The sequence below is a fragment of the Cervus canadensis genome, chromosome 9 (assembly GCF_019320065.1).
Source record: "Cervus canadensis isolate Bull #8, Minnesota chromosome 9, ASM1932006v1, whole genome shotgun sequence".
Lineage (NCBI taxonomy): Eukaryota > Metazoa > Chordata > Mammalia > Artiodactyla > Cervidae > Cervus > Cervus canadensis.
The window spans coordinates 79,502,601-79,529,829 of NC_057394.1; the positions used below are offsets into that span (position 1 = coordinate 79,502,601).

Here is a 27,229-nt window from a genome sequence, read left to right on the forward strand (position 1 = left end):
GCCCCATGCACCAGGTTCTAGGAAGATTCAGGCATGGTCCTTGCCCCTTTGAGTCAAGTGGTCTCATTCAAGGGTGAGGGAAACAAACAAATGTGCTAGCAGTCATCGGAACATAGCATACTGCCGGGGAACCATGAATGAAACCTCACACTTTGTTACTGCACTTGGCAATCACCTCTCTGTGGTTGAAACAAATTGCTACCCGGGGTTGAGGGGCCCATGTTTTGAACCACAAAGATTTGTAATCATCATGTAAAGACACGTTAGAAATACGGAGGATATTCTGCCTGGCAAGGAAGTCTGAGAAATGACTTCAGTGATTTTTGGCAGCTCTGAAGCATCACTATAGCCAATAGTGGTAACCACCCTTGTCAGTTTGTTCCCTTTGCTGAAACACAGGTCAGAAGAAATAAGCTTAAGTGGCAAGAAAAGGGGTTTAGTTTAAACATAGGGGAATTTTTGTGGTGATGATGTTATCAGACAAAGGAAAAAAAAAAACAACTGCAGATTCGGTAGCCTCTCCCCCTGGAGAAGGACTTTGTAAAAGAAAACGGGTCTTTTTCGTGGCGCCTCGGAGGCTGTCGGCCACTTCAGAATGAAGCTGAACATCTCTTTCCCGGCCACTGGCTGCCAGAAGCTCATTGAAGTGGACGATGAACGAAAACTTCGTACCTTCTACGAGAAGCGCATGGCCACAGAAGTTGCTGCTGACGCTCTGGGTGAAGAATGGAAGGGTTATGTGGTCCGAATCAGTGGCGGGAACGATAAGCAGGGTTTCCCCATGAAGCAGGGTGTCTTGACCCATGGCCGAGTTCGCCTGCTACTGAGTAAGGGGCATTCCTGTTACAGACCAAGGAGGACTGGAGAGAGAAAGCGCAAATCTGTACGGGGTTGCATTGTGGATGCCAATCTGAGTGTTCTCAACTTGGTCATTGTGAAAAAAGGGGAGAAGGATATTCCTGGACTCACTGATACTACAGTGCCTCGTCGCCTGGGTCCCAAAAGAGCTAGCAGAATCCGCAAACTTTTCAATCTCTCTAAAGAAGATGACGTCCGCCAGTATGTTGTGCGAAAGCCCCTAAACAAAGAAGGTAAGAAACCTAGGACTAAAGCACCCAAGATTCAGCGTCTCGTGACTCCACGAGTTCTGCAACACAAACGCCGGCGTATTGCTCTGAAGAAACAGCGTACTAAGAAAAACAAAGAAGAGGCTGCAGAATATGCTAAACTTTTGGCCAAGAGAATGAAGGAGGCCAAAGAAAAACGGCAGGAACAGATTGCCAAGAGACGGAGGCTGTCCTCTCTGAGAGCTTCTACTTCTAAGTCTGAGTCCAGTCAAAAATGAGATGTTCTAAGAGTAACAAATAAATAAGATCAGACATCAAAAAAAAAAAAAAAAAGAAAACGGGCCATACAGCTGCCCCCAATGTCCTCGAAGGTCCTAGCCTCACTGTACAGGGCAAGGGCCACATGGAAGCACAGTAAATAGTTGGAAGGAAGATACCCCATAAATGTGTCCCTAACTCATTTGGGGTCCATTCATTGGAGATCCCCTTCAAAGCTGCATGCCACACATACACACATAGGGAAAAGGCCCTTTCTTCCTGCAAAAGACTTAAACTGATTCTGCTGACTTGGCAAACAAACCAACGTCTTCTTTCCATTGTAGGCAAGTCACTGGGAAGAGGGGCTTTCGGAAAAGTGGTGCAAGCATCGGCATTCGGCATCAAGAAATCACCCACCTGCCGGACTGTGGCTGTAAAGATGCTGAAAGGTATGGATGCTCTAATTGGGCTTTCAACTTCCCCATTATGTTCCCTATGTGTTGGTACTAGTGGAATGTGGCCTAGCAAAAGACAGAGGCTGTGTCTGCTCTGGCCACATAACTTTCTTCTGCTGGAAGACCCTTGACCTCTGGAGCTTTCCATGAGGCCACCAAGAGCTCAAAATAAACCTTGTAAGTGAAACAGTCCAGAAGTATCCATGGGAAAATTATTTCTGTCAAAGATGTTTCTCCTACCATGTCTCAGACTCTCCTAGACTACCAGGGACCTAAGCTCACAGTAACCACAGGTATGAATTTTTGGAGTGGTCCCTATGACATTACAATGGAAACTTGGCTGTATGTATAAATCTCAAAGGCTCAGCTGGTGCTTGAGCTCACTATAAAGACAATGAAGCTAGAACAATTGAGTTGATCAGAATGTCAAGCTATTTTATAGCATCAAGTCCTGCCCATAAAACATTTCCTCTTTAGAGATTTAAAAACAAATAAACAAATTATCTTTCTATGTTGACAATACTATCACTCTGTGAAGCACTGGGAGGTGGGTCAAATGACAAAGCGATTTACGACCACCACCCTAAGATAGAGTGAAAATGAAAACCACTGAAAATCTCATAAACCAAACATCTCCAAGACACACAGCTCCCCACTGCAGGGGACCCCAACCTCCAGAATCTACTGTCTGAGGTGGAGCTGATGTAGTCATAATACAAATAAAGTGCATAATAAATGTGATGCACATGAATCATCCTGAAACCATCTCCTCCCCCTGCTCCCAGTCCATGGAAAAATTATCTTCCACAAAACCGGCCCCTGGTGCCAAAAAGGTTGAGGACTTCTGCTTTAAAGTGCAGAAAACACTTCTTCATTGTGATGAAATTGTCATGTTACTTCGATGCATTTTAAGGTTCCCAAACTGAAAGAAACAGGACTGTAAGCCCGCAGAGCAGTTTTCAGCTTTCCAACATCGCTGACACATTGCCAGGGGGTTTTCAGGCACAGGAAACTCTGCGCTCAGCCAAGCAGGTAGCTGGCAAAGAGTCCAGCTGAAAGACCCACTCGCTGGGGGGGACGCAAAGCCTTCACCTTCATGCGGCGCTGACACCGTCACTGCAAAAAGCCCCGTGTGGTGATAGTTTCCACTTCAAAAGGCTGTTGAGTGACTGCTCTGATAAAGCTCTGCAAAGAGCCTGAAGGTAGCCAGGAAAAAGGAGTTATGCATCCATGAAACAGGAGGACTTGTTCAAGGGGAACTACCCAGATGATCACAGGCATTTCTGAGAGAATTTCTGCATTCCAGCACCCCACCCTGGACACCCCCAATCCCAGGGTCTAAAGAGAAAAGGCATCAACATGTCTTCTATGCGAGAAAGCACCAGACTAAGTATTGGGTTATGGAAAAACCCAAACGAACTTTCTGGCCAACCCTATATACTTTAATATAGTAGCTTGAATTGCATGAAATTGTCACTTTTCTTGTTTTTCTCTCTAGAGCTTCTGTAAGGTAGCTTTTATTATCTCAGTTTGCAGATAAAGAACCAGCACCCAGAAAGGTTAAGTAGCCTCTGCAAGGCCACACAACTCAGCCATGCAAAAGTAAGAGTTCGGGTGCAAGGCTCATCCCCCTGACACACACACACCTCAGTGCTACAGAAGGGCTGCCTTCTAGAAATGATCCATCGCTCCAAAATCCTGAAAATGATTCTGGTCTGTGTTCTGGAGGTAAGCTGGTATCCAGCCTTGAGATAAGCTGACACTATATCTGAAAGCATCTTATTCCTTAGCTAGTTTTGTCTCCCTGCTTACAACCACACATAGGGAGACAAAACTAGCTGAGGAATAAGATGCTAGAAGGGGCAGATCGGCTGCCCATGCTTGTCTATTATGGGCCCAAGATAAAAGCCATGGCCCTGCCTATAAGTGGAAAAATCTGAGCCAAAGAACCTGGTTTTCCCTCTGTGCCAAAGGGGCATCAGGGTGTGGAAGGATGAATTTGAGGGGGAAATTCTGACTTGAGATTTTCTTTAAAGGCCCAGAGAATCTATGTAATACAAAAATAATGTGTATAATATCTTAATAAAGGCTTATCATCTTTTTAAGCCAGCAGCCTTGACTGCAAGAGATTGCCAAATCACCCACTATATAACATTACTAAAACACTATTTTCATTCAAGCTTTCTTGTTTAAGTTGGTTGGCCATCTGTTTCTAAGAGACACTGGAAAGGCAGAAGGTCAAACAAAGGCCATGACTCAGAAGCTCTTTCAAAGTGCCCTTGAGCAAAACCTTTAACCTTTCTGGGCCTTAAGCCCATGTCTGAGATGAGAAGAGTAATCATGTTGTTTATTTGTCTAACGAATATTTGTTGAGCATTTACTCTGAGCCAATCCCAACTCCATTGGGAGGCTTCTAGTGTTTATCTGGTTATTATTAAAAAATGACTTGTGCTTATGAAATTCCATTCCAATATCCACAATGTGAAATGCACAGCCTTCCACTCACTTCTAGGACTGTCCTACAGAAACACACATGGGCACAAAAATCACAGGCTGTTTATTAAAGAATATTTGTAATGGCAAAAACAAAACACAACTATAGACCATCTAAATGTCAGGAATGCCATTAATCAATTTAAAAGAATGAGAAAAGTCCACCACATTTAAAAGGGGGGAAAGCAAATTATATACATCAAATTTGCTTTTATATTTTTATATATGATCCCATTTATGTAAACAAACAAAAAAGACTTTTGATTGGGTACCTATATTTATAAATGCATAGAAAACAGTCTGAAACTCCAAGTGATTAACAGTGGTTACCTCTAAAAAAGTAACTGGATTTCTTTTTTTTAAAAAAATGTAACTGGATTGGGATGACTTTCACTTTTTACTTCATAAACATCATATTGTTGAAATAATTTACAGCAAGCTAATATGACTTATTTTAAACTTCTAAACATAATTTGAAATTTTTTAATGCTTTATAAGTTAACCAATAAGGACAGACAGACAGGACAAAGTTAATTTGGGCTTTAGACTCTGCTAATTTTTAGACTGACGTTGTTTATCTCTGAGAATGAAGCTGAAGTCAGATGCTTATGGACCCTCCTGACTTGAGATAACCTTGAGGACTCCAGGGAGGAAGAGGTTACAGGGAAAACATAACACACAGCAAAGATGTTTACAGAAGGGGCCTCTCTGCCCTTGCAGGCCCCTCTGTGCTTCTCCTTTGTAATTCTCAAAGTGGGGAAAGTGAGAAAAAGATGAGATGCGGGCGCATCCCTGCCTGGAAGTTTCTAACTGGGCCTGGTTCTGACGGAAGGAAGCCTTGGGAGGGCGCTCCCACCTGGTGCCCAACTCCGAGTCAGCCCATGACCCTCTGGGACCTGGTCCACCCAGAGGGATGTCCAGCAGCTGACCCCACACCACTCCAGCCTCACTGTTGCCCAGAGGATGCTGGCTCAAGAGGGTGGAGGAGTGAACACAGGCTGGAGACTGGCCTTTCTGCAGAGCGTGGGGAAGTCAGTGCAATGAGAGCTGAACGCTGCTCACCTCCGAGGGGAGGAGGGTCGCCCCTCAAGGAGAGAGCCCCACTGTCCCATCGACCTGACTTTCCCTTGCTCCTTACACAGAGGGGGCCACGGCCAGCGAGTACAAGGCTCTGATGACCGAGCTCAAGATCCTGACCCACATAGGCCACCATCTGAATGTCGTCAACCTGCTGGGAGCCTGCACCAAGCAAGGAGGTAGGTGGGGCGGGGGGGCTGCTCTTCTCCGGGTTCACACACCAGGGCAGCTTCTCCGTCCCCTGACCCCTCTCTCCAACCCCTGGCAGACAGCCTGCTGTAGTCCGGAGGAGTCTGTCCCAGGATGGAAGGGGCTCCCATCCTGGAAATGCCTTCCCTGCATGCTTAGCTTAAAGGTTCCCAACAGAAGAACTCCCTTTGAGACCCATCTGGTTCTGCTGAACTAGACCCGGAAGGACACCCATGATGGGAACCGAGGCAAACTCGGAGAAGGTGGGCATTCCGGAAGCTTCCTCCAAGGGAAGGAATGACTCCAGGCAGGATCCCAGGAGAAGCGGGGTGTGGGGGGTGGCCATGGCCTTCAGACAGGCCTCACCCACCCGGGCCAAGTACAGGGACTGGGCTGTGTCATGACCAAGGCTCCCCCAGGGCAGGGCCTGCAGCCGGGAGCCCCTCTGGGGCCACGTCTGCTTTGATCCAGAACCTGAAGCTATTCTTCCCCCCAGGCCTTGAGCCTGGTTGGGCAAGTGGTAAGGAGGACAGCAGGGCCTGGGGGAAGACTTCAGGGTGCCCAGGGACCCGCAGCGCAACTCTGGGGTTCCCCCCTTCCCAACCCTCTTGCTTCTTTTGACCAGAAGTTGGCAAACCAGTCGGCCAGCCTGTGGGCTTCATTTGACCAGTTGAAATAGCTGGGGGACAGGGTGGGGAGCAAAAGAAGTATATTTTGTGACGTGGGATCATGTTATGAAATTCAGATCTCTGCGTTCATAAGGTTGAAGCGCAGTCACTCAAGGGTGTCATCCAAGGCGCTTTCAGGCTACAGAGGCAGACTTGAGTAGAAATGTGGCCTGCTGTTGCTGCTTGGTCGCTCAGTCATGTCCGACTCTTTGCGACCCCAGGGACTGTAGCCCGCCAGGCTCCTCTGTCCATGGGATTCCAGTATCCCAAGGATACTGGAGTGGGTTGCCATTCCCTTCTCCAGGATTGTGTGGCCTGCTGAGCCTCAAATATTTATCTTCTCTTCCTTTATAAATTGGCTGATCCCCACGTTAGATCTTGAAAGCCCCAAGGCAGTCTCCATGCAGACACCCCCAGGGGGCTGTGGTGCAGGGGAGTCAGGCCAGACAGGTCCTGGGAGGAGGGGCTGATGTGACAGTGTCCCGATGCTGGCAGGGGAGGGTGCCTGCCAGTCATAGGCAGAGCCCTGACCTTGCCCAGCCCCCCTCCTCAAAGTTCTCTCTCTTCTACTTTGCTTTTTTCTGCTTCTTCACCATACTCCTCCCCCATATCTACTCCTTTTGTATTTGTAAACTCTTTCTCAGGTTCAATTGAAAAAGAAATCTCACTCCTAAGTTGCATCTCCCAGAAAAGTTAAGTCACCAAGTCATGTCTGACTCCTTTGCGACCCTATGAACTGTATCCCATCAGGCTCCTCTGTCCATGGGATTCTCCAGGCAAGAGTACTGGAATGGGTAGCCATTCCCTTCTCCAGGGGGTCTTCCCAACCCAGGGATTCCCACAGAACTCGCTAATATAAAAACAAGCTGGTTTGAGACCTCCAGGCCTACCGAGGCTGGCAGATGACTGACTGAGCTTGTGTTGCTCTGGTTGCAGGGCCCCTGATGGTGATTGTTGAATACTGCAAATATGGAAATCTCTCCAACTATCTCAAGAGCAAACGGGCCTTATTCTTTCTCAACAAGGTAAGGAGCTTCTGGGTTGGGGATTTTTCAACAAAGAATTGAGTTTCCATTCAGGCTATAGCAGCATAGTCATGTCTAGTAGTCATGTATGGATGTGAGAGTTGGATCATAAAGAAGGCTGAGCACCAAAGAACTGATGCTTTCAAATTCTGGTGTTGGAGAAGACTCTTGAGAGTCCCTTAGACTGCAAGGAGATCAAACTAGTCAATCCTAAAGGGAATCAACCCTGAATATTCATTGGAAGGACTGATGCTGAAGCTAAAGCTCCAATACTTTGGCTACCTGATGGGAAGAACTGACTCATCGGAAAAGACCCTGATGCTGGGAAAGATTGAAAGCAGGAGGAGAAGCGGGTGACAGAGGATGAGATGGTTGGATGGCATCTCTGACTCGATGGACATGAGTTTAAGCAAACAACAGGAGATGGTGAAGAACAGGGAAGCCCGATGTGCTGCAGTCCACGCGGTTGCAAAGAGCTAGACACAACCAGAGCAACTGAACAACAAAAATAATATCATAAAACAAGAAAATAAAATTTTCCGTTGCCAACTAAAGAAATGTTGCTAGCTATCCATCTGGCTCTACAGGGACTGCATTATTAGCCACTGCAGCTGCTGACCTTTGTGCTCAGTCCCTCAGTCGTGTCCGACTCTGCATCTCCATGGATGGTAGCCCACCAGGTTCCTCTGTCTGTGGAGTTTTCCAGGCAAGAAAACTGGGGTGGGTTGCCATTTCTTCCTCCAGAGGATCTTTTGCTGACCTTTAAAACACTCTGAAAGGAGTTCAGGTGGAGGTTAGAAATAAGGCAATATGTGCCCTGGGAAAACTAGCAGAACAGGCCTTCAGATGGTCACATATTTTCACAGGAGAGATTTTTTAGGAACCCGTATCTTGCTCTCTCTCCTAGTCAGAAAAGCCCTGAAACCATTAACTAACGTATCTGTTCCCTGGGACTAGCAGCAGCCTTCTACCTGCATATGTGCTGGATTGCACGCACTGTCTTCACCAGAATCACACATAAACTGACCTCCCCTACCTCCTCAGAGCTCTCCGCAAGGCTGCTCCCAGACCACAGTCCTCAGAAAGACACTGAATAAACCTGTTTTTACGCTGTGCTTTTCTTCAGTCAACACCATTAATGACTAAGCTTAAAACACAATCTCTGCTTTTTCTTTTAAAAGAAGTTTTTTTTCCAGAAATTAATGCCAACATTGTAAAGCAATGACACTCCAGTAAAGGAGCAAGACAACAAGGAAGCAAAAAAAAAAATCTTTCTTTCTGTGCTAATATATTACACTCTTTTTGTGCCAAGCACAGAGACTATTTGATCCCACTGTATGCAGTGATAGAGATTAAATTTACTAGCCATCTATATAACTATCAAGTCATCTTGATAAATTTCTCTCTCTCTCTCCCTCCCCCTCTCTCCATACAGATTCAGACACGCACAAATCACTTAGTCACTCGTATCTTAAAAGATGATGGCAAGGCAGATTCTTTACTCTCTGAGCCACCAAGGAAGCCCAAACCTAGATGGCATATTAAAAGGCAAAGGCATCACTTTGCTGACAAAGGTCCGTCTAGTCAAAGCTATGGTTTTTCCAGTAGTCATGTACAGATGTGAGAGTTGGACCATAATGAGGGCTGAGCACTGAAGAATTGATACTTTCGGACTGTGGTGCTGGAGAAGACTCTTGAGAATCAATCCGTTGGACTGCAAGAAGATCCAACCAGTTAATCCTATAGGAAATCAACCCTGCCTATTCATTGGAAGGACTGATGCTGAAACTGAAGCCCCAATACTTCGCTCATGGGAAGAACTGACTCATTGGAAAAGACCCTGATGCTGGGAAAGATTGAGGGCAGGAGGAGAAGGGGGTGACAGAGGATGAGACGGTTGGATGGCATCACCGACTCAATGGACATGCATTTGAGCAAACTCTGGGAGACTGAAGGACAGGGAAGCCTGGCATGCTGCAGTCCATAGACTTGCAAAGAGCTGGACACAACTTAGCGAATGAAAAATAACATGATGAGAATCTTAAAGCTGAAAGGGATCTTTGTGATCAGCTAGGCCACACTCACATCACAGACGTGCTTAGAAAGTCCAGCGATTGCCTTAAGGACATGAACTTGGCAAAAGATAAAGTCAAGGAGAAAGAACCCAGCTCTTCTAATGTCCCTTCAATACTTTTTCCATGCACTGTCCTGGGTAAGAAGAGGGAAGAAAAAAAAAAAAAACATAAGAAAAAGTGGAGAATGGTGCCCTGGACTAAGAGTAGTACAACTTCTTTTCAGTCCTGAAATCCTGGGCTGGCTTCAGGAAGAACTAAGCCAGCGAGAATACCCCAGGGACCTGGGCAGGATGGAACGTTTGATTTCGTACGTCCTTTGTTTGAAGAGCCTGCTTCCTTCTCGGGCTATATTTAATGATTCACCTCCCTGTTGGTGGAGCTCAGTGTTTTCGTGGAAAATACACAGCTGTATTTCATATTTGGAACCTAAAGACATATAAAGAGAAGGTGAAGGAAAAACCGAAAGGCTGAATCGAAATGGGATATTTCATTTTCCAAATAAATTCACTAGGATCTTTAAATATTATTTGTAATAAATCCAAAGGATTCTGTCAGAGTCCCAAAAGTTCAGTAAATCAACCTTTATTTACCAGAAACAGTTACCAATAAGCAGAGCTAAATATACCATTAACCTGGGAGAGGGGGAAGCGGGGATGGGGTGGGGGAGTCTGAGTTATGGTCCCTGGAGCTTCGCCAAAGAGTCCAGAACTTTTCACCCCAGCACCTTCCCCTGCCTACTTCTGTCCTGGAAAGGGTCTCGTGGGAAATAAAATTTCAGTCCCCAACTGAGCAGAATCAAATCTGACTGCCTCAGGGACATACAGTAACCAGAGCTAACATTCTTTACCTGCTGTCAGGTAGGTCCCCTGGATGGCAGCGGGGGTTCACTCTGAGGACTAACTCCGCTTCTGCGGCAGGCACAAGAGGGTTTCTTTCCAGGGGGCAGGAGCCTAGAGACCCTCCACGCTTCCACAGTTTCGGGGACTGAAGCTGTCTTGTCTGTCCTCTGCTTGCTCCCACTACGCCCTCTAGTGGAGGGACCACTCCCACGTACTGATGCTTCCAGGAAAAACCAAGGAAGGATGGGGAGCCCCGCCCCAAAGTGCAGGTGGTTCGGGGGACACCTCTGAACCCCAGTCCCCCTACAGCCACCCCTGAGCCAGGTACATGGTAGACTCACGAAGCCACTGAGAGTGCTTTTTCTAGAGTCACAGCAATTAGATGAATTACTAAAGATGATACCCATCTTTTCTGGTTCCACCTCAAAACCAACAACTCCTGTGAGTCCAAACATAAGATGATAGAGCTTTTCAGATATAGAAATGGAAATCCATAAAAGCAAGGTGGTTCGCTGCTCAAGATCACACACTTAATGAAAGAATTGGATACACACCAGGGCTCAGATGCCCAGTTCAGAATGAAAGGCATTTTCTGCCTTTGTTAGGATCAGGCTACATCTTTGAATGGAGAGGAGAAAAAGAAATGTTCATGTTCCCTCCTTCTCCAAGGAAACCACATTGGTAACTGCAGCCTCCTCTTATTATTCCCCCTGGGGATTACAAAGCGTGGTCCCAGGTTGACTGGGGACCCTTTTCCATCATTCCATATTGTCTTTCCCAAGATGGCGCACGGGATGGAAAAGTGCTGACGGGCACGGAATAGAGTTGGCCAGACCTGGGTTCACGCTTTGCCATCTCTCAGCCGCATGTGACTTTGATTATTTGACTTCTCTGAATGTATTCCTTCACGTATTGTAAGAGGTACTTTGTAAAGCTGTTGGAAAGGTTAAACGAGAAAGCGTACCTAAGATCCTCAGTGTGCTGGCTCAGAGAGTAAGTGCTCAGGAAACAGCAGCTGCTGTGAATATCCCTTCATCCCAGCTGAGATGCCACCCAGAAGCCCAGTCAAGAGTGGAAGACTTCCCACCCGCAGCGGGGCAGCCAGGCTCTAGTTCACTAGCCCTTCTGTCAGAGGACATCCTCCCAACACAGGCAATTGCTGGCCCGAGGGCCCGGTCCCCCTGCTGCTGTTCTGTCCCTTTCATCAGTGTCTTCTTTGGTCTCTTAAAAGGATGCAGCCTTACACGTGGAGCCTAAGAAAGAGAAAATGGAGCCAGACCTGGAGCAGGGCGAGAAACAGAGGCTAGACAGCGTTACCAGCAGCGAGAGCTTCGCGAGCTCCGGGTTTCAGGAAGATAAAAGTCTCAGTGATGTTGAGGAAGAGGAGGGTAGGTATTAATTCCTTCCTGTCCTCCAGTCTGAGATATTTTTACAACACACTGTGCATCTCTGAAATTTTTTTCTTATTTATCACCCTAATAAACATCCGTGAGAGACTCGAAGGCTAATGTCCTGGGGAGATAAGATTTGAATTTAGATTATTTCCAGAGTTACTAATTTTGACAGGGAACTGTACCATTGTCTTCCCCCCAGGCCTTTCTGTCTTAATGGATCGTCCCCCCTGCCCCCGTCCCCACCCCAGATACTTGGGCAAACCAGGCTAGAGGCCTGGAAAAATGTTGGATGTTCATTTGGAGACTGAAATGGCTCTCAAAGATGAACTCTGTTTGTTGGTTTGTTTTATGTTTTGCTAACACTGTTCCAATAAACTGGGATTTGGTGGCCTGACAAGAGCCTTTACAAACAGCTTCGGTTTTAATACTTTCCAGATTTTGACGACTTCTACAAGCAGCCCATCACTATGGAAGATCTGATTTCTTACAGTTTTCAAGTGGCCAGAGGCATGGAGTTTTTGTCTTCCAGAAAGGTGAGCTCTCACTCTTCACTGTTTTGCTTCTTTCCTGGGCCTTGGTGTGTGGATACACACAGAGGCAAACACAAACCTTCGCTATAAGTTCATTTTTCCTCATATTTGCTAGTATGTAGGCCCTTAAATGGGCTTCCCTGGTGGTTCATTGGTAAAGAATTCGCCTGCCACTCAAGAAGATGTGGGTTCAATTCCTGGGTCGGAAGATCCCCTTGAGGAAGAAATGGCAAGCCACTCAAGCATCCTTGCCTGGAAAATCCCAGACAGAGGAGTCTGGCAGGCTACAGTCCATAGCATCACAAAAGAGTGAGATACAAGTTAGTAACTAAACAACAACGGGTCCTTAAATGTAGAGTGAACTTCACAACACACACCTTAATCTGTTCTGATGTGAGTGAGGAGGTTTGAGAAATGACACTTGGGTACCAATGAAAGTGTTAGTTGCTAAGTCATGTCCGACTCTTTGTGACCTCTGTGGACTGTAACCCACCAGACTCCTCTGTCCATGGGATTCTCCAGGCAAGAATACTGGAGTGGCTTGCCATTCCCTTCTCCAGGGGATCTTCCTGACCCAGGGATCAAACCCAGGACTCCTGCATGGCAGGCAGATTCTTTACTGTCTGAAGGGAAGCCTTGTGGGTAGGGTACCAGTGGGTAGAACTTAATTCCAGGGGAAGAGCTCACTGGGTTTCAGAATAGATGACCCCAGCACCCACACTCCATGTTTTCCCCTAGCATGCCTCCAGAACTGGTCAGAATCTCAGAGTACATGGCTCCACATCTGTTAACTCACCCAGGGGAGTCCTCCTAGGGAGCTCCAGCTGGGTGGTGATCTGGTCTCAGCAGCTCAGGATAAAAGGCTGTGGGGAAGTCGTGCTCCTGGGAGAACAGATGGCCAGCACTGTTTACCTGATGCCATCCTGCAGCGCCGGGGCAGAGAGGATTCCGGGGGCTTCTTGACTTGGGGGCCTCCAGGGGGTCTGAATTTGAGAGAGAAGTGCTTCGTGTTTGGGGCGACCCCGTGTGCACGGAGAGCTGGACCCTTCATGTAAAGGAAGCATGTGACATGAGTCCCCGAGTTAAGAACAGCGAGAAGGAGCAGGAAATTCCTGGATGAGATTAAGACACGCATCGATGATGCCACTGTTTTTACTCTAGTGCATTCATCGGGACCTGGCCGCACGAAACATACTTTTGTCCGAGAACAACGTGGTGAAGATTTGCGACTTTGGGCTTGCCCGGGATATTTATAAGAACCCCGACTATGTGAGAAAAGGAGATGTAAGTCCAAAGTTTGATGTTTGTTTGACTCATTGGGGCCCTATCATTTCTAAACCATAGACCAAAGCCCTTGGTAAATATTTACACTTCCTCGGCAGGGCTCCCCAAACCACAGCCTGTGCAGACAGGCTGGCCCCACGGCCTCTGGACCCGAGGGTCCTCACACGGGGCCCAGCGAGGCCCTGCTCTCCTCCTCCGGTCCTTACCCTGGTCCCAGCCCGGCTCCTGTCCTTTGGACGCTTGACCGCTGGTCAGTAGCCCTGCTGAGTCCACATCAGCCCCTCCTCTGCCCACCCTGGGGGGAGTTCCCCAGGCAGCTGGGAGAACAGCTTGGACTCTTCCCCTCAGATAAAGCCGGGTGATGGATTCGGCAGGTGTACACGTCTCAGGAAAGGGTGGGGGCGGCCGTCCGCATGACCTCGCTGGGGAGGAAATCACGTCCCGCTCGGGTCCGCCCTCCTGCCCAGCTTCTCTGCTGGCTCACACTGGCCTCTCCTCCCTCCTGTCTCTGGCGATAAGTGTTATTTCCACTTTCAGAGCTGACCTCCTGTGTCCTCTCCCCTCTGGCCTTTACCCTGAAGGCTTCATTACGTCTGGGTCGGGCCCAGACGACTACTCTCTGCTCCTGGCTCTCAGAGTGAGCACACAAGTCATCCAGAGAGCTTGTTAAACTGATTCCAAAGTCTTGAGTGGGGTCTGAGAACGTGCCTCTCTCTAACAACTCTTCAGGTGCGGGGGACTCAGCCAGTCCCAGGATTCTACTTTGAGAACCACTGCTCCCCTGTCTGTTTTCTTTCTCTTTCTTTGACCTCACTTCGAGGCATGCAGGATCTTAGTTCCCAAACCAGGGGAATGCCCATCCCCTGCGTCAGAAACCTGGAGTCTTAACCACTGGACCCCACTCGGGGAGTGCCCCCCCCCAGTTTCTTTATAAGGAAAACAACAACAAGCTTTCCTCGAGAGCCCTGACTTGCAAAGATGGCAACTACCTGGGTGTCTGTCTATGCTCTTTACTGTGCATCATTCAGCTTCTCCCCAGCCCTCCCCGCTCTATTTTTCTCTGTCCCCCACTCAGCCCAGGCTCCTTGTCAATCTCCGTCCCTATGAAGCCACAGGGCCGAACCCACCGGGACTCCCACTTCAAAACCGGTCACACGGCGCCCTAAACACTGTATATCACCTTCCTTCTTTTCCGTGCCTTTGCCCACACCTCCCAGTCAATGACTCTTAAAATCCTGTATTTTATATTGGAATGCATTTCAAAAATTCTCCTTGTTAAGAAAAATTCCTGGAAATGATCGATTTTCCAGATGCCTTCTCTCGGGTTGGTCAAAAGTCTGTTTGGATTTTTTCATTAGATGTGACAGAAAAACCCCAAGGAACATTCTGGCCAACCCCATAATTCGCAGGGCTCTTTCCCAGGTCCACGTGGCATGCAGGCTGTTTTGGGAAGGAGGCTTTCTTACAGAGTCAGAGTCGGGTGCTCTGGGCACAGAGGAAGGGCTTGCTAAACAGTTACTGCCAATCACAGGGATGACTATAGCACTCTTTCAGGGCCACACTGCAGGCTGACGTGCACTCTCCGTCCTAGGAAACCGTGGCTGCTCCGGGAAATGATTTAAGGCCAAGCATTATCTGGGAGGTGACCCCCGGGCGCTCGGGTTGAATGTGCTTTGTTTGCATGCCCTCCTGCTCAAGGCCTCCCTTCACCCTTTTCCAGACGCGACTTCCTCTGAAGTGGATGGCTCCCGAGTCCATCTTTGACAAGATCTACAGCACCAAGAGTGACGTGTGGTCTTACGGAGTGCTGCTGTGGGAGATCTTCTCCTTAGGTGGGTCTGGGAGCAGGAGGAGAGGGGACAGCTGCCCAGAGCTGAGCGTCTGCTTCCTCTGGGGAGCCATCTGGGCTGTGGCAGCTGCTAAAACCCACGTGAGGGCTCAGAGCAGTGTGCCCATATGCACAAAAAAAAACATGCAGGGGGCTACAAGAGAGATCCAACCAGAATACAATCTCCAGTCCCACATACCTCCAACCAGTCTGGCTATCCCTTCCCTTGTCCTAATTCCTCAAACACCCAGACTGTTTAATACCCACGCCTCTCCGCTCCTTGTGTCCTTCCACCCGACACCCTGCAGAATTTCCCAGGAAAGCCCCAACAAGCTCAGCTCACCCCCGGCCTCTGTTCAGCGTGGCTGGTCCCAGACGCCAGTTCACACAGGATGCACGGCAGAAATGCCGGTTGTGTGTGGGTGCGCTCAGCTTCCAGCAGCACGCACTGCGGTGGCTGCAAACCTGGTCCCAGGCCCGGCGCTCCCAGATGCGTCCGGCGCCCACATCTGGCTGCAGACAGGCACCTGATGTTCCGAGGCCTCCCTTGAGTAGCCGGGTCTAGCCAAGAGTCTTTTAGACTTTGCCAGAAACTTGCCTCTCAGAGCAAATAAAAGTCACCCAGTAACATCCCTGGCTTCCTGTAATGTGGGAAAACCATTCTCCTGCTTTCGATGACAGGCACCTGTTGCCTGCAGTCTTTGAAAGCAGCTTGGCGGCCACAGTGGTCCCGCGGGGACACAGTGCCAGCCCCGTACGCACCCAGCTGCTTCCTCCCAGCTGCGGTCACGCCAAGGTGCAGACAGACAAACGCTGAGAGAGACTAGCTTCCAGGTCTGTGATGGGGCCGATACAGAGGCCCGCTCACCCCCAGCCACAAACCCCTCCAAGAGGGCCTGTTCCCTGCAATCCTGCCCAGAAAATTTGGCCAAAGGCAAAGTCCCAGCTCCTCTGGCCCTCCAGGCCCGTGGGCGGCCCCACCAGCCCACCCAGTCCCGGCTCCCAACCCCGTTCCCCCATACCCATCACAGCAACTGCCCCCCCACCCCAATGCTCTATGAGGTTTACAAGAAAGCAGGGAATTAAAATCATTCTCGATGAGGTGTGAATGAGCCACTAGGAACCTCCTTAAAAAGGCCACTGGATTTTGGAAAAGCAGCTCATTCACCCAGCGAATGAGTCTCTAAAGGATGGGATTTGTCTAGAGTTCCTTCTCCAGGTAGGGGGGACCCCTCAGACGCCAGCCTTTCTCCTGACCAGACAGGAGCAGCCCTGGGAACCAGGCAGGGGGCATCAGACGCCCAGCACCGCGGGGCTGACCCAGCTGGTCTGTGCTCATGCTGTGTGCCAAGGTCCCTTCCCGTCCCTGGGAATTTACCGCCAGCCATCACTTCGGAGGAGGAGACAGACACCGAACTGGCCCACACGTGCCCAAAGTCGTAACACGCCCTGTGCTCTCTCGTCCCTGATGCAGGCGGGTCCCCCTACCCGGGGGTGCAGATGGACGAGGACTTCTGCAGCCGCCTGAAGGATGGCATGAGGATGCGGGCGCCTGAGTACGCCACGCCTGAAATGTGAGCCCCCACCCTGCCGCCTCCACTCCCACCCTTACCCTCCCTCCCCCACGGTTCCCCCCACACCAGGGCTCCTCAGGATGGGGACGCACTATTGAGTTTCAGAATCCCCTGTCCGGGGAGATTCAGGTGAACCCTTATCTCCAGGGACGCCCCTGAGTACCCCCGTGGGGACCCAGCATCTTCCAGAAGTGGGGCTTCGGGTCCTGGACCCGTGCCTACCCAGGGTCCTCCCTCCACCCCGACACAGCGTCCAGGTGTGAGCCTGGGGAACTCCGAACAGACCACCCAGGAGCTGGGGGCCAGACCTTGGGGGTGGCTCAGACTGGGAACCAGTGGGCTTGGCAGGCAGCCGGGGTGGAGTCCGGCAGGGAAGCAGCGCTGACCCCCATCCACAGCAGGGATCTGTGGAATGCAGATCCCTGGAATCTGGGGAGATGGAATGCAGGGGAGATGGGGGGGAAAGGGGCCTCCTGTTAGGACCTGGCTGGGACCTGTGAACCCAGGGCCTTCCTGACAGCTTTCTCGGGTGGACAAGTGCTCACTCGCCCCGCAGACACTTTTTCCTGAAGTTCTGGGCCTGTTTTGCACTCTGAGGCCTGGACAGGAATGTGATGACCCCAGCAGTTTTGTGTCCAGCTGCCATCAAGGACTCAGGGGAGCCCCCACCCCACGTCCCCCCGCCCCCCAGCAGCACCGCCTTTCCTGCAGGGCCCTCCTGTCCCACCCACACGGCGGGGGCCTGCTGGGAGCCCTGTGATGGCCTTCGGGAGGAGCTGGAGGGAACGAAGGAAGTGGGGCTTGGCCAGAGTGCAAGGCCAAGTCTCTTTCCTTCACGGTCCAGAGACGAGCTAGGTCAGACCCGGGACAAGGCGGCCCGGGGACTCGGGCCACGAGGGCAGGGCTGGGAGCAGCCCGCGCGCAGAGGGAGAAGGGACCCGGTCAGGTGCATGTGGTGTTTTGGCCAGGAAAGCACAAGGCCCTTCCGAGAGCTGGGAAGACGGCTGGGCTGCAGAGAGAGAAAGGCAGGAGGCTCTGAAGTGCTAGCTTCTTTTCACCAGGAGTTCTGGTTTAAAATGAGATGACTCTGCACTTCGTGGTTTAAGTGTTTCCCCTGCTATAATCTCACTGGAAGACCCCAGACTGTGTCGGGGGCAGGCGGGGGGAATCACCATCTGAACGGAATGAGCGATGGAGCTAGCCTCTGAGAAGTGTTGTGACTAGTTAGCTAGGTACAGAGGAGACAGACGGAAAGGTGATCCTCCGGACTCCCTAGACCACAGGACCATCAAGTTAGGAATATACCCCATGTTCCTTAGAAGAAATGTCTCTGACATGTTCACTCATGCTTTGAATTAAATATTTCTGTCCACTTTCCATATAATCTGAAAGTTACAAGAGCAAGTTTCTAGTGACTAACAGTAATAATTGTTGGTGTTCAGTTGCTAAGTCATATCTGATTCTTTGCGACCCCATGGACTACAGCATGCCAGCCTTCCCTGTCCTTCACCATCTCCCAGAGCTTGCTCAAACTCATGTGCATTAAGTTGGTGATGCCATCCAACCATCTCATCCTGCCGCCCCCCCTTCTCCTTTCATCTTCAACAGTAATAATAATTGCAGTCATTAAGTGTTTATTATTTATTAGTTGTTTAGTGCTTATCAAGAGTCAGGCACTATCTTAAACACTTTAAAATATACCCATTTACCTCATTCTCATAACAACCTATGCAGTGGGTGCTATTAGTATCCCCATTGTACAGATGAGAAAACCAAGGCCTAGAACACCAAAGTGATTTGCCACTTTGCTGATTAGTTAAGCAGACCAAGTCTGAGTCCAGAGCCCCCAGTACCACACTACACACCTGCAGGGTGTGTTGCCAGTGTTTCCAGTCCTTATACTGGTTCTGGTCCAAAACAACTCACATCAACTTTGGGCCCCAAGTGGCCTTGGACTTTATGAAACCTTCAAATCTTTATATATGAAGAGCACTTGTAACCCAGCCTAGAGCTAGAGAGAAGGGTGGTTCCTCAATTTTAGGGAGTTTCCTATAGAAATGATAAAAAGCAGCAGCTTTGGGAAATGTTTGTCAAGGACAGAATTCCAGAAGGGACACAAGGATATGTGTGGCTGAGCTCCTTCGCTGTTCACCTGAACCACCACAACGTTAACTGGCTATGCATGCTAAGCTGTTTCAGTTGTGTGGGACTCTTTGCAACCCCATCCTCTGTAGCCTGCCAGGCTCTTATGTCCATGGAATACTCCAGGCAAGAATACTGGAGTGGGTTGCCATTGGCTATACCCCAATATAAAATGTTTTCGGTGTTTAAAATTTCTTTTCTTTTAATTAAAAAAAGAAGTCCAAAATTCAAACCTTTAGCATTTGAAAGCTGATGGAGCCATTTCCATGTTGCTTGTACCCATAGCGGGAAGACCTGGGTAACGATAACGTGCACTCTCAGAACTTGGGTCCTGTGACCTGAACTTGACTTAAATTGACGTGCACTTGGGAGCCTGGGTGATAGCTTGGACAGGAAGCTCCCTCCACAGGCCCCCTCGCCCCTAGCTTGCTTCAAGAAGGCCTGTGGGTTTGGGTGTAACTGGTGTCTCTTTTTCTTATTAAACCTATTTACTTAGTGATGTAAAACGGTTTAATGTTGAGTCATTGGTTCCTCGCCCACAGCCTGTTTGATCAGATGTCTTTCAATGAGGAGGAGAAATAATGAATGTTTTGATTTTTTTTTTCTTTTCCTTTGGTGTTTGCAGAGATGATTTGCATTGAATTTTAGGCAAGAGGAGTGGAAATCAGAAACCAGGGATCAAAATAAAAAACAGCAATAGTTGTAGGTGGTCCCTTTGGCTGGTTTCAGCAGAGAGGAACCTGGGAGCACCCTCCTCACATTTCTTGCATTTCCTCCACCTCCGCCTTTCAGCAGTGAAGCAATGCTAGCTGAGATAAGCCTGCAGCCTCTTCTTGACTGAATGCTGCCAACTCTTGGGCCCACCCCTCTTTTTTTGCCTGGTTCAAACCTTTCTTGCTTTGGCTACTTTTCACAGAACATCTATGTATCTTTTCCAGGCGTCCTTAGTGGCTCAGTGGTAAAGAACCCACCTGCCAATGCAGGAGACGCGGGTTCAATCCCTGAGGCAGGAAGATCTCCTGGAGAAGGAAATGGCAACCCACTCCAGTATTCTTGCCTGGAGAATCCCATGGACAGAGGAGCCTGATGGCCTACAGTCCACAGAGTTGCAAAGAGTTGGACATGACTGATCAACTAAACAACAAATGTATATACAACTATGTGTGTGTGTATATATATATATATATATATATACACACACACATATATACAGCCTTTGAGAGTCTGTTTCTTGCTAGAGACCAGGGAGCCTTAGACAAAATAAGGTAGAACCAGGCTAGCCTCCACCACAGCCCCTGTACCTGAACTGAGGATCCCAGACTCGAGTCCATGACCACCTGCCTCTGCAGAATTTCTGCACCTGTCTCAATAGATTAGTTAGATGGCATCACTGACTCAATGGACATGAGTTTGAGCAAACCCCAGGAGATGGTGAAGGACAGGGGAGCCTGACATGGTATGATCCATGGGGTCTAAGAGTCAGACACGACTTAGCTACTGAACCACCACCTTAATGTGAGATCCACATGGGACTGTCTTATGCTCCTCCAGGCCATTGGCCGCTGGCAGGCTGGCTCAGGTTCCCTGGATGGGGCACGTGCCTGGAGCCCCCACTCTAAGGCGTGGAGAGGTCAGGGAGGTCTCTCAGGTCAGGGAGAGTGAAGGGACCTTGGGCATGGCAGCCCCCGTCCTATGTGCCCAGGGAACAGAGGCAACAGCCCAGAGTTACAGTCCCCTTCCTCACTCCCAGCCTCCTCCGTGTCTGTAAGTTCCACTCCCAGCAGGACCTGGCCCAAGCAGCCTTTTATGTATCACACTGTGTACCCACAATTTAAAGGGAGCGAACACTACATACTGCAAAAAGCATCATCTTTATATGCATGACAATGCCTACTCCTCTGCTGACATGCATGGTAACCCATGTACCCACTACCGCCTCCAGCTGTCTCTATTGTCCTCTCACCCAACAGCTACCAGATCATGTTGGACTGCTGGCACAAAGACCCAAAAGAAAGGCCAAGATTTGTGGAGCTTGTGGAAAAACTAGGTGACCTGCTTCAAGCCAATGTACAACAGGTAAGTTTATCTAGACTATCAGAAGGCCAGACGCCCTTGATGTTAGTCAAGGGGGTGTCTTACTTGTCTCTCGTTATTTAGTGGCTATTAACAGCTGAGATCAGGCTTCCCTGGTGGTTCAGTGGTCAAGAATCTACCTGCCAATGCAGGAGACATGGATTCTACCCCTGAGTCTGGACAATCCCCTGGAGGAGGGAATAGCAACCCACTCCAGTATTCTTTCCTAGAGAATCCCATGGACAGAGGAGACTGGTAGGCTACACCATGGGGTTGCCAAAGAGTCAGACACAACTTAGTGACTAAACAGCAGCAACAATAGCTGAGATCACCAGTAAAAAAACAAACAAACAAAAAAGTGCATATATGCAGAATTATCATCCCAAAACACAACCAAGATTAAGGAAATGCCATAGTTGAGCTGAGACAGAGCAGTACAGAAATAGGCTTAAGTAGAATGTGTGTAACCAGAGCCCCACCTTTGCTGTTTCAGGATGGTAAAGACTACATTCCACTAAACGCCATCCTGACAGGAAACAGTGCGTTTACATACTCGACGCCTGCCTTCTCCGAGGACTTCTTCCAGGAAGATATTTCTGCTCCAAAGTTTAATTCGGGGAGTTCTGATAATGTCAGGTAAGATCTTTCCTTCTCCAACTTCATTTGGTAAGATTTTCAAACTTTAAAAAAAAAAAAGTCCACCTCCTAAACTCAACCATAACATGTTGCCTTACTTTGTCTGTGGGCTTCGCCGATGGCTCCGTGGGTAAAGAATCCACCTGCCAATGCAGGAGACAAGGAGTCACAGGTTCAGTCCCTTCATTGAAAGGAAATGGCAACTTACACCAGTATTCTTGCCTGAAAAATCCCATGGACAGAGGAGCCTATATTATATGTGTGTGTGTGTGTGTGTGTGCGTGTGTGTTCCTTTTTGCTGAACCATTTGAAGGAGGACATACACCACTGTAATGCTTTGCCTCTAAACACTTTGGTATACATCTTGTATGGAGAAGGAAATGGTAACCCACTCCAGTATTCTGGCCTGGAGAATCCCATGGACAGAGGAGCCTGGTGGGCTATAGTCCACGGGGCCAACAAGAGTCGGACATGACTGAAGCGACTTAGCACGCACATACATCTTGTAAGGGGTATTCTCCTGTACCAGCACACCAAAATTATCAGAAAGAAACTGATAATCTCTTCATCTTATTAAGTTTTCAAGTTCCCATTATTGTCCCCAAGTGTCTTGTGCACCTTTTCTAAAAACATCATCCAATCAAGAACATGTTGCATTTTCTTCTGTAGTCTATCTTACTCCAGAAGAACTCCATCTTTTCCTCCTCAATGACCTTGACTTTTTTCATGATCCCTTCAATACAATGAAAACAAACTGGATTTGTTTTCTTACCTGACACCCCTTACAAGATGTATGTGCATGCTAAGTCGCTTCAGTCATGTCTGACTCTTTTTACCCCATGGACTGTAGCCCACTAGGCTCCTCTGTCCATGGGATTCTCCAGGCGAGAATACTGGAGTGGGTTACTATTTCCTTCTCCATACAAGATGCATACCAAAGTTGGTGCAAAGGAAACTGGAGAAGGGGTGAGGGAAGACACATACACCGAGTAGCCACGCTGGACAAGGTCAGCACCTTGGTCCCAGCAGTGACACGTATGTTCCACTCACTACAGTAAGTCCCCTACATACAGACGAGTTCCATTCCAAGAGCGTCCAAGTTATTAGTAAGTGCAACAAAGTTAGCCTAGGTACCCAACTAACACAATTGGCCGCATAGTACTGTACTTAATAGTCATACTGTATTACTAGAAGCCTATTACAGTAATGCTCGGCTGTAACAGGTTTATAATACTTTTCCCACAAATGATACAAACACAGAAAGGAAAACATTTTTGAATCTTATAGTACAGTACCTAGTGTGGTACAGCAGCTGGCACACAGGGGCTGGCATCAAGTGAACAGGCAAGAAGCGTTACTGGCTGGAGGAGGGAGAAGAGGTGGGAGATGGTAGAGCTGAAGGGTCATCAGCAGTAGGAGATGGGGGGCCAGCTGCAATTTCACGCCGATGGCAGGTTCTGATTCCTTTCTGAATTCAATTCTTTCTGCCCTCTTGCTTCCGGACATCCTGGGCTTGATATAAAGATACTGTCCTACTGTGCTCTGCTGAACAGTAATGTTTAGTAATGTTTGAAGCCACTTGTAGAGGGGGTACGCACACAACAATGTACGCTAGACAGGTAAACTAACTTATGAGATTGGACATGCGAACACACATTCATATATTTGAAAATTCACAACTTCACATGCAGGGGACTTACTGTATAGCGAGACACATGCTTTGTGGTCTGGTACGGCACTGGGTTCTTTGCATACATTACCGCCTCAAGACAGTCCTAAGGAGGAGGTACTATTCCTGTGACACAGATGGAGACATTAAGGCTCTCCAGAGGACAGCTTGCCACAACCATGCAGTTGGAAAGTGGCAGAACAGAGTTTCTAGCCCAGGTGATCTGACACTCTGTCCCTCTGCAGTCAATCAGAACCGGTATTAGGACTTTCAGGCTATTCTGTGGGCCTCCTAGCAATTTTATCTGTAGTGGGTTTCCCAGGTGGCGCTAGTGGTAAAGAACTCGCCTGCCTGCGCAGGAGACTCAAGAAACCTGGGTTCGATCCCTGGTTCAGGAAGATCCCCTGGAGGAGGAAATGGCAACTCACTCCAGTATTCTTGCCTGGAGAACCCCATGGACAGAGGAGCCTAGTGAGCTACAGTTCATAGGGTCGCAGAGTCAGACACGACTGAAGCGACTTTGGATGGATGGACAGAGGTATCCTCCTAGACCACCAACCTCAGTTCAGCCACGCTTGGCAGGTGACCAGGGAAGAACTGGGAGGACTGATGATCTGGGACAGGCCTGGAGGAAATCCAGTGGCCAGCGCAGATTTGTGGGGTTGGGTCACAGGTCAGCGACCGATTCATACTTCACAGACTAGCCCAGATGAGTCATCTATTGTTTTAAAGAGGAGACGAGTAAGTGTGGATTAAATAAATTAGCGGAGGCAGATCAGGTCAGACATGGGGGAGGGAAGTATCAAAGTGACATGGACCCTTCCAGCCTGTTGCTTAGCCTTCGCCAGACAGGGCGCTTGCCTCAGAGATGGGCCCTGTCGGTGGTGACAGGGTCTCAGGTGAGTGTGTGTACAGGGGACCACCGAGGTCAGCAGGCAGTCACAGGGACGTCATCCAGTTACTGCCCCTTCCTCCCAATCTGTAATCGCAGGGCTGGATACCCCAGACTAGCCCCGGTGCTCGGATATACACCACTGAATCGGCCGTGCTGCCCTGACAGGTCACGGCCTTTCAGAAGCAGCAGCTACACACGTGATGAAGCCACATCACCTCTCTGGGCATCGTCTCCTCCCTCCGTCACATTCAGACCGGACCACAACTCAGGGCTCTTCTCAGCCTGACATCATCTGGGTCCCTGAGGGACCAGAGGCCTGGCCACTGCTGAGTCCCTCAAGGGTCCGTGCAAGGTTTTGCTCACAACTCTGCAGTGTGGGCCATGTGAGTGATTAGCAACCACTGCCGGGATTCCTGGGGGACACAGCCAGGGACCTGCAGCTTCAAAAGGTGTGAGGTCACTCCTCCGGCATTCATCTTAGCTGGGATGGGTGCCTGTGATCTCCTGACTAATAAAAACTGAAGGCGTTATCCTGACCTGATTATTCTATTTTTTTAATCAGCATTTTTAAATTTATATTTATTTTTTAAATTTATTTTAATTGGAGGCTAATGACTTTACAATATTGTAGTGGTTTTGCTATACATCGACATGAATCAGCTATGGGTATGCATGTGTTCCCCATCCTGAACCCCCCTCCCACCTCCTTCCCCATCCCATCCCTCTGGGCCATCCCAATACACCAGCCCTGAGCACCCTGTTTCATGCATCGAAACTGGACTGGTGATCTGTTTCACATATGATAAGATACATGTTTCAATGCTATCCTCTCAAATCATCCCACCCTCACCTTCTCCCACAGAGTTCAAAAGACTGTTCTATACATCTGTGTCTCTTTTGCTGTCTTGCATATAGGGTTATCGTTACCATCTTTCTAAATTCCATATATATGTGTTAGTATACTGTATTGGTGTTTTTCTTTCTGGCTTACTTTACTCTGTATAATAGGCTCCAATTTCATCCATCTCATTAGAACTGATTCAAATGAATTCTTTTTAATGGCTGAGTAATATTCCACTGTGTATATGTACCACAGCTTTCTTATCTCTTCGTCTGCTGATGGACATCTAGGTTGCTTCCATGTCCTAGCTATTGTAAACAGTGCTGCAATGAACATTGGGGTACATGTGTCTCTTTCAGTTCTGGTTTCCTTGGTGTGTATGCCCAGCAGTGGGATTGCTGGGTCACATGGCAGTTCTATTTCCAGTTTTTTAAGTAATCTCCACACTGTTCTCCATAGTGGCTGTACTAGTTTGCCTTCCCACCAACAGTGTAAGAGGGTTCCGTTTTCTCCACAACCTCTCCAGCATTTATTGCTTGTAGACTTTTGGATAGCAGCCATTCTGACCGGTGTGAGATGGTAACTCATTGAGGTTTTGATTTGCATTTCTCTGATAATGAGTGATGTTGAGCATCTTTTCATGTGTTTGTTAGCCATCTGTATGTCTTCTTTGAAGAAATGTCTGTTTAGTTCTTTGGCCCATTTTTTGATTGGGTCGTTTATTTTTTTGGAATTGAGCTACAGGAGTTGCTTGTATATTTTTGAGATTAATTCTTTGTCAGTTGCTTCATTTGCTATTATTTTCTCCCATTCTGAAGGCTATCTTTTCACCTTTCTTATAGTTTCCCCTCATTGTGCAAAAGCTTTAAAGTTTAATTACTAACCTGATTATTCTTTCTGCTTCTTTAGATATGTCAATGCTTTCAATTTCATCAGCCTGGAAAAACTCAAAACCTTTGAAGAATTCTCACCTAATGGCACCTCCCTGCTTGATGTAAGTAACAGAATTAACTTACTTGGCACACCCCGGGCAGCCCCCCATGCAAAGACAAACCCCAACTGTCCGGTTGCTCTAGGTCACCAGGGGCCGGTCATCAGTGGTAGCTGAAATTCCAGGGGAATGACAACAAGACATACAGAGCTAATCTGAAAGTAGTTCTGTAGTCTGAAGATGACCCAGAACTCACCCCAGGGCCCAAGTCTTTGGCTGGGCATAACTCAGTCCCTTAGGAAACATCCTTGGGTGTTTCTAAGCATCTTGGCTATCAGGGATGGAAGCCTGCTCTCAGAGCATCAGAGGAACTCAAAGCTGTGCAAGGGGCAGGGCCTCCACTGAGATCCTGAAAGAATCTCCAAGACCTCCTGCTCCTTCCCACGAAGTTTCCAGAGCTGAGCAGCCACACACCCACCCTGCCGCACAGAGAGAAGGGATCCACACAGCCCTGGCTAACAAGAGGCCTCAACTCACCTGTCCCTTTAAAGATCTGGACAAGGGGCTGAGAGATTAAGGAGAGGAGACCGAGAGCTGGACCAGAGTGTGGTCTCCAGGGACACAGCCACTGGATCCCAGGACCACCCACGCCCACAGAGCCATGACCCAAAAAAGGCCTGGAAAGCCTACTGTGGTGAGAAGGTGGTGACCTCAAATGCTGTGGTCACCACTGGAAAATGCCCAAACCCTTCAAACACACCAGACAGAGAGGAAAAAGATGATGTGAACATTAAAAAAAAAAAAACATTACAAATAAGATGTGACTACATGGGGTTGCAAAGAGTCGGATACATCTGAGCGACTGATCTGAACTGAACAAAGGCAAAGTGCTGGAAATGTTGCTTTGCTGCTTAGAATGCTGGTTTTAAGTCCAAGGAAATGGCACTGAACAAAACATGCAAGATTGCTTTGACCCTTAGCTCTCCCGACCCTGATGCACTGCGCCCTAGGGCAGCATCCTTGCTTAGGTTCCTTACTGATAGTCAAGGACACACACACAGAGCCACGTAGGAGACCCAAAGGGTGGCAGGAACTACATGTGGGGTCCACTCACTGGAAATGCCACTTTGACAGTATAAGGAGGACCCTGTGTAAAACTCAGTGCTAAACATGACCCAATGAGGAAACGGAATTGCTGGAAACTGTAACTCAGTTCAGTTCAGTCGCTCAGTCATGTCCGACTCTACAGCACACCAGGCCTCCCTGTCCATCACCAACTCCCAGAG

The 27,229-nt window shown here is 48.6% G+C and overlaps 2 protein-coding genes across 2 annotated transcripts in view; both read left to right on the forward strand.

Moving 5' to 3' along the window:
• The window catches only part of FLT1 (fms related receptor tyrosine kinase 1), a 197,828-nt gene that overhangs the window by 163,812 nt on the left and 6,787 nt on the right, over positions 1-27,229 (forward strand). Inside the window, exons 18-28 of the mRNA XM_043477541.1 lie at positions 1,670-1,774; positions 5,416-5,529; positions 7,144-7,232; positions 11,378-11,534; positions 11,976-12,073; positions 13,232-13,354; positions 15,075-15,186; positions 16,657-16,756; positions 20,869-20,974; positions 21,465-21,607; positions 25,922-26,006. Of these exons, the coding sequence (XP_043333476.1) occupies positions 1,670-1,774; positions 5,416-5,529; positions 7,144-7,232; positions 11,378-11,534; positions 11,976-12,073; positions 13,232-13,354; positions 15,075-15,186; positions 16,657-16,756; positions 20,869-20,974; positions 21,465-21,607; positions 25,922-26,006 (1,232 nt within the window). The remainder of the gene's footprint in view (positions 1-1,669; positions 1,775-5,415; positions 5,530-7,143; positions 7,233-11,377; positions 11,535-11,975; positions 12,074-13,231; positions 13,355-15,074; positions 15,187-16,656; positions 16,757-20,868; positions 20,975-21,464; positions 21,608-25,921; positions 26,007-27,229) is intronic.
• On the forward strand, positions 560-1,400 carry LOC122447131 (40S ribosomal protein S6). The gene has a single exon (XM_043477542.1). It carries the CDS (start codon positions 596-598, stop codon positions 1,343-1,345), a length of 750 nt encoding a protein of 249 aa, XP_043333477.1. The 5' UTR covers positions 560-595; the 3' UTR covers positions 1,346-1,400.

What these genes read in the sequence shown, in the direction of transcription:
- LOC122447131 (XM_043477542.1), top strand. Translation starts at nt 596, where the DNA reads ATGAAGCTGAACATCTCTTTCCCGGCCACTGGCTGCCAGAAGCTCATT.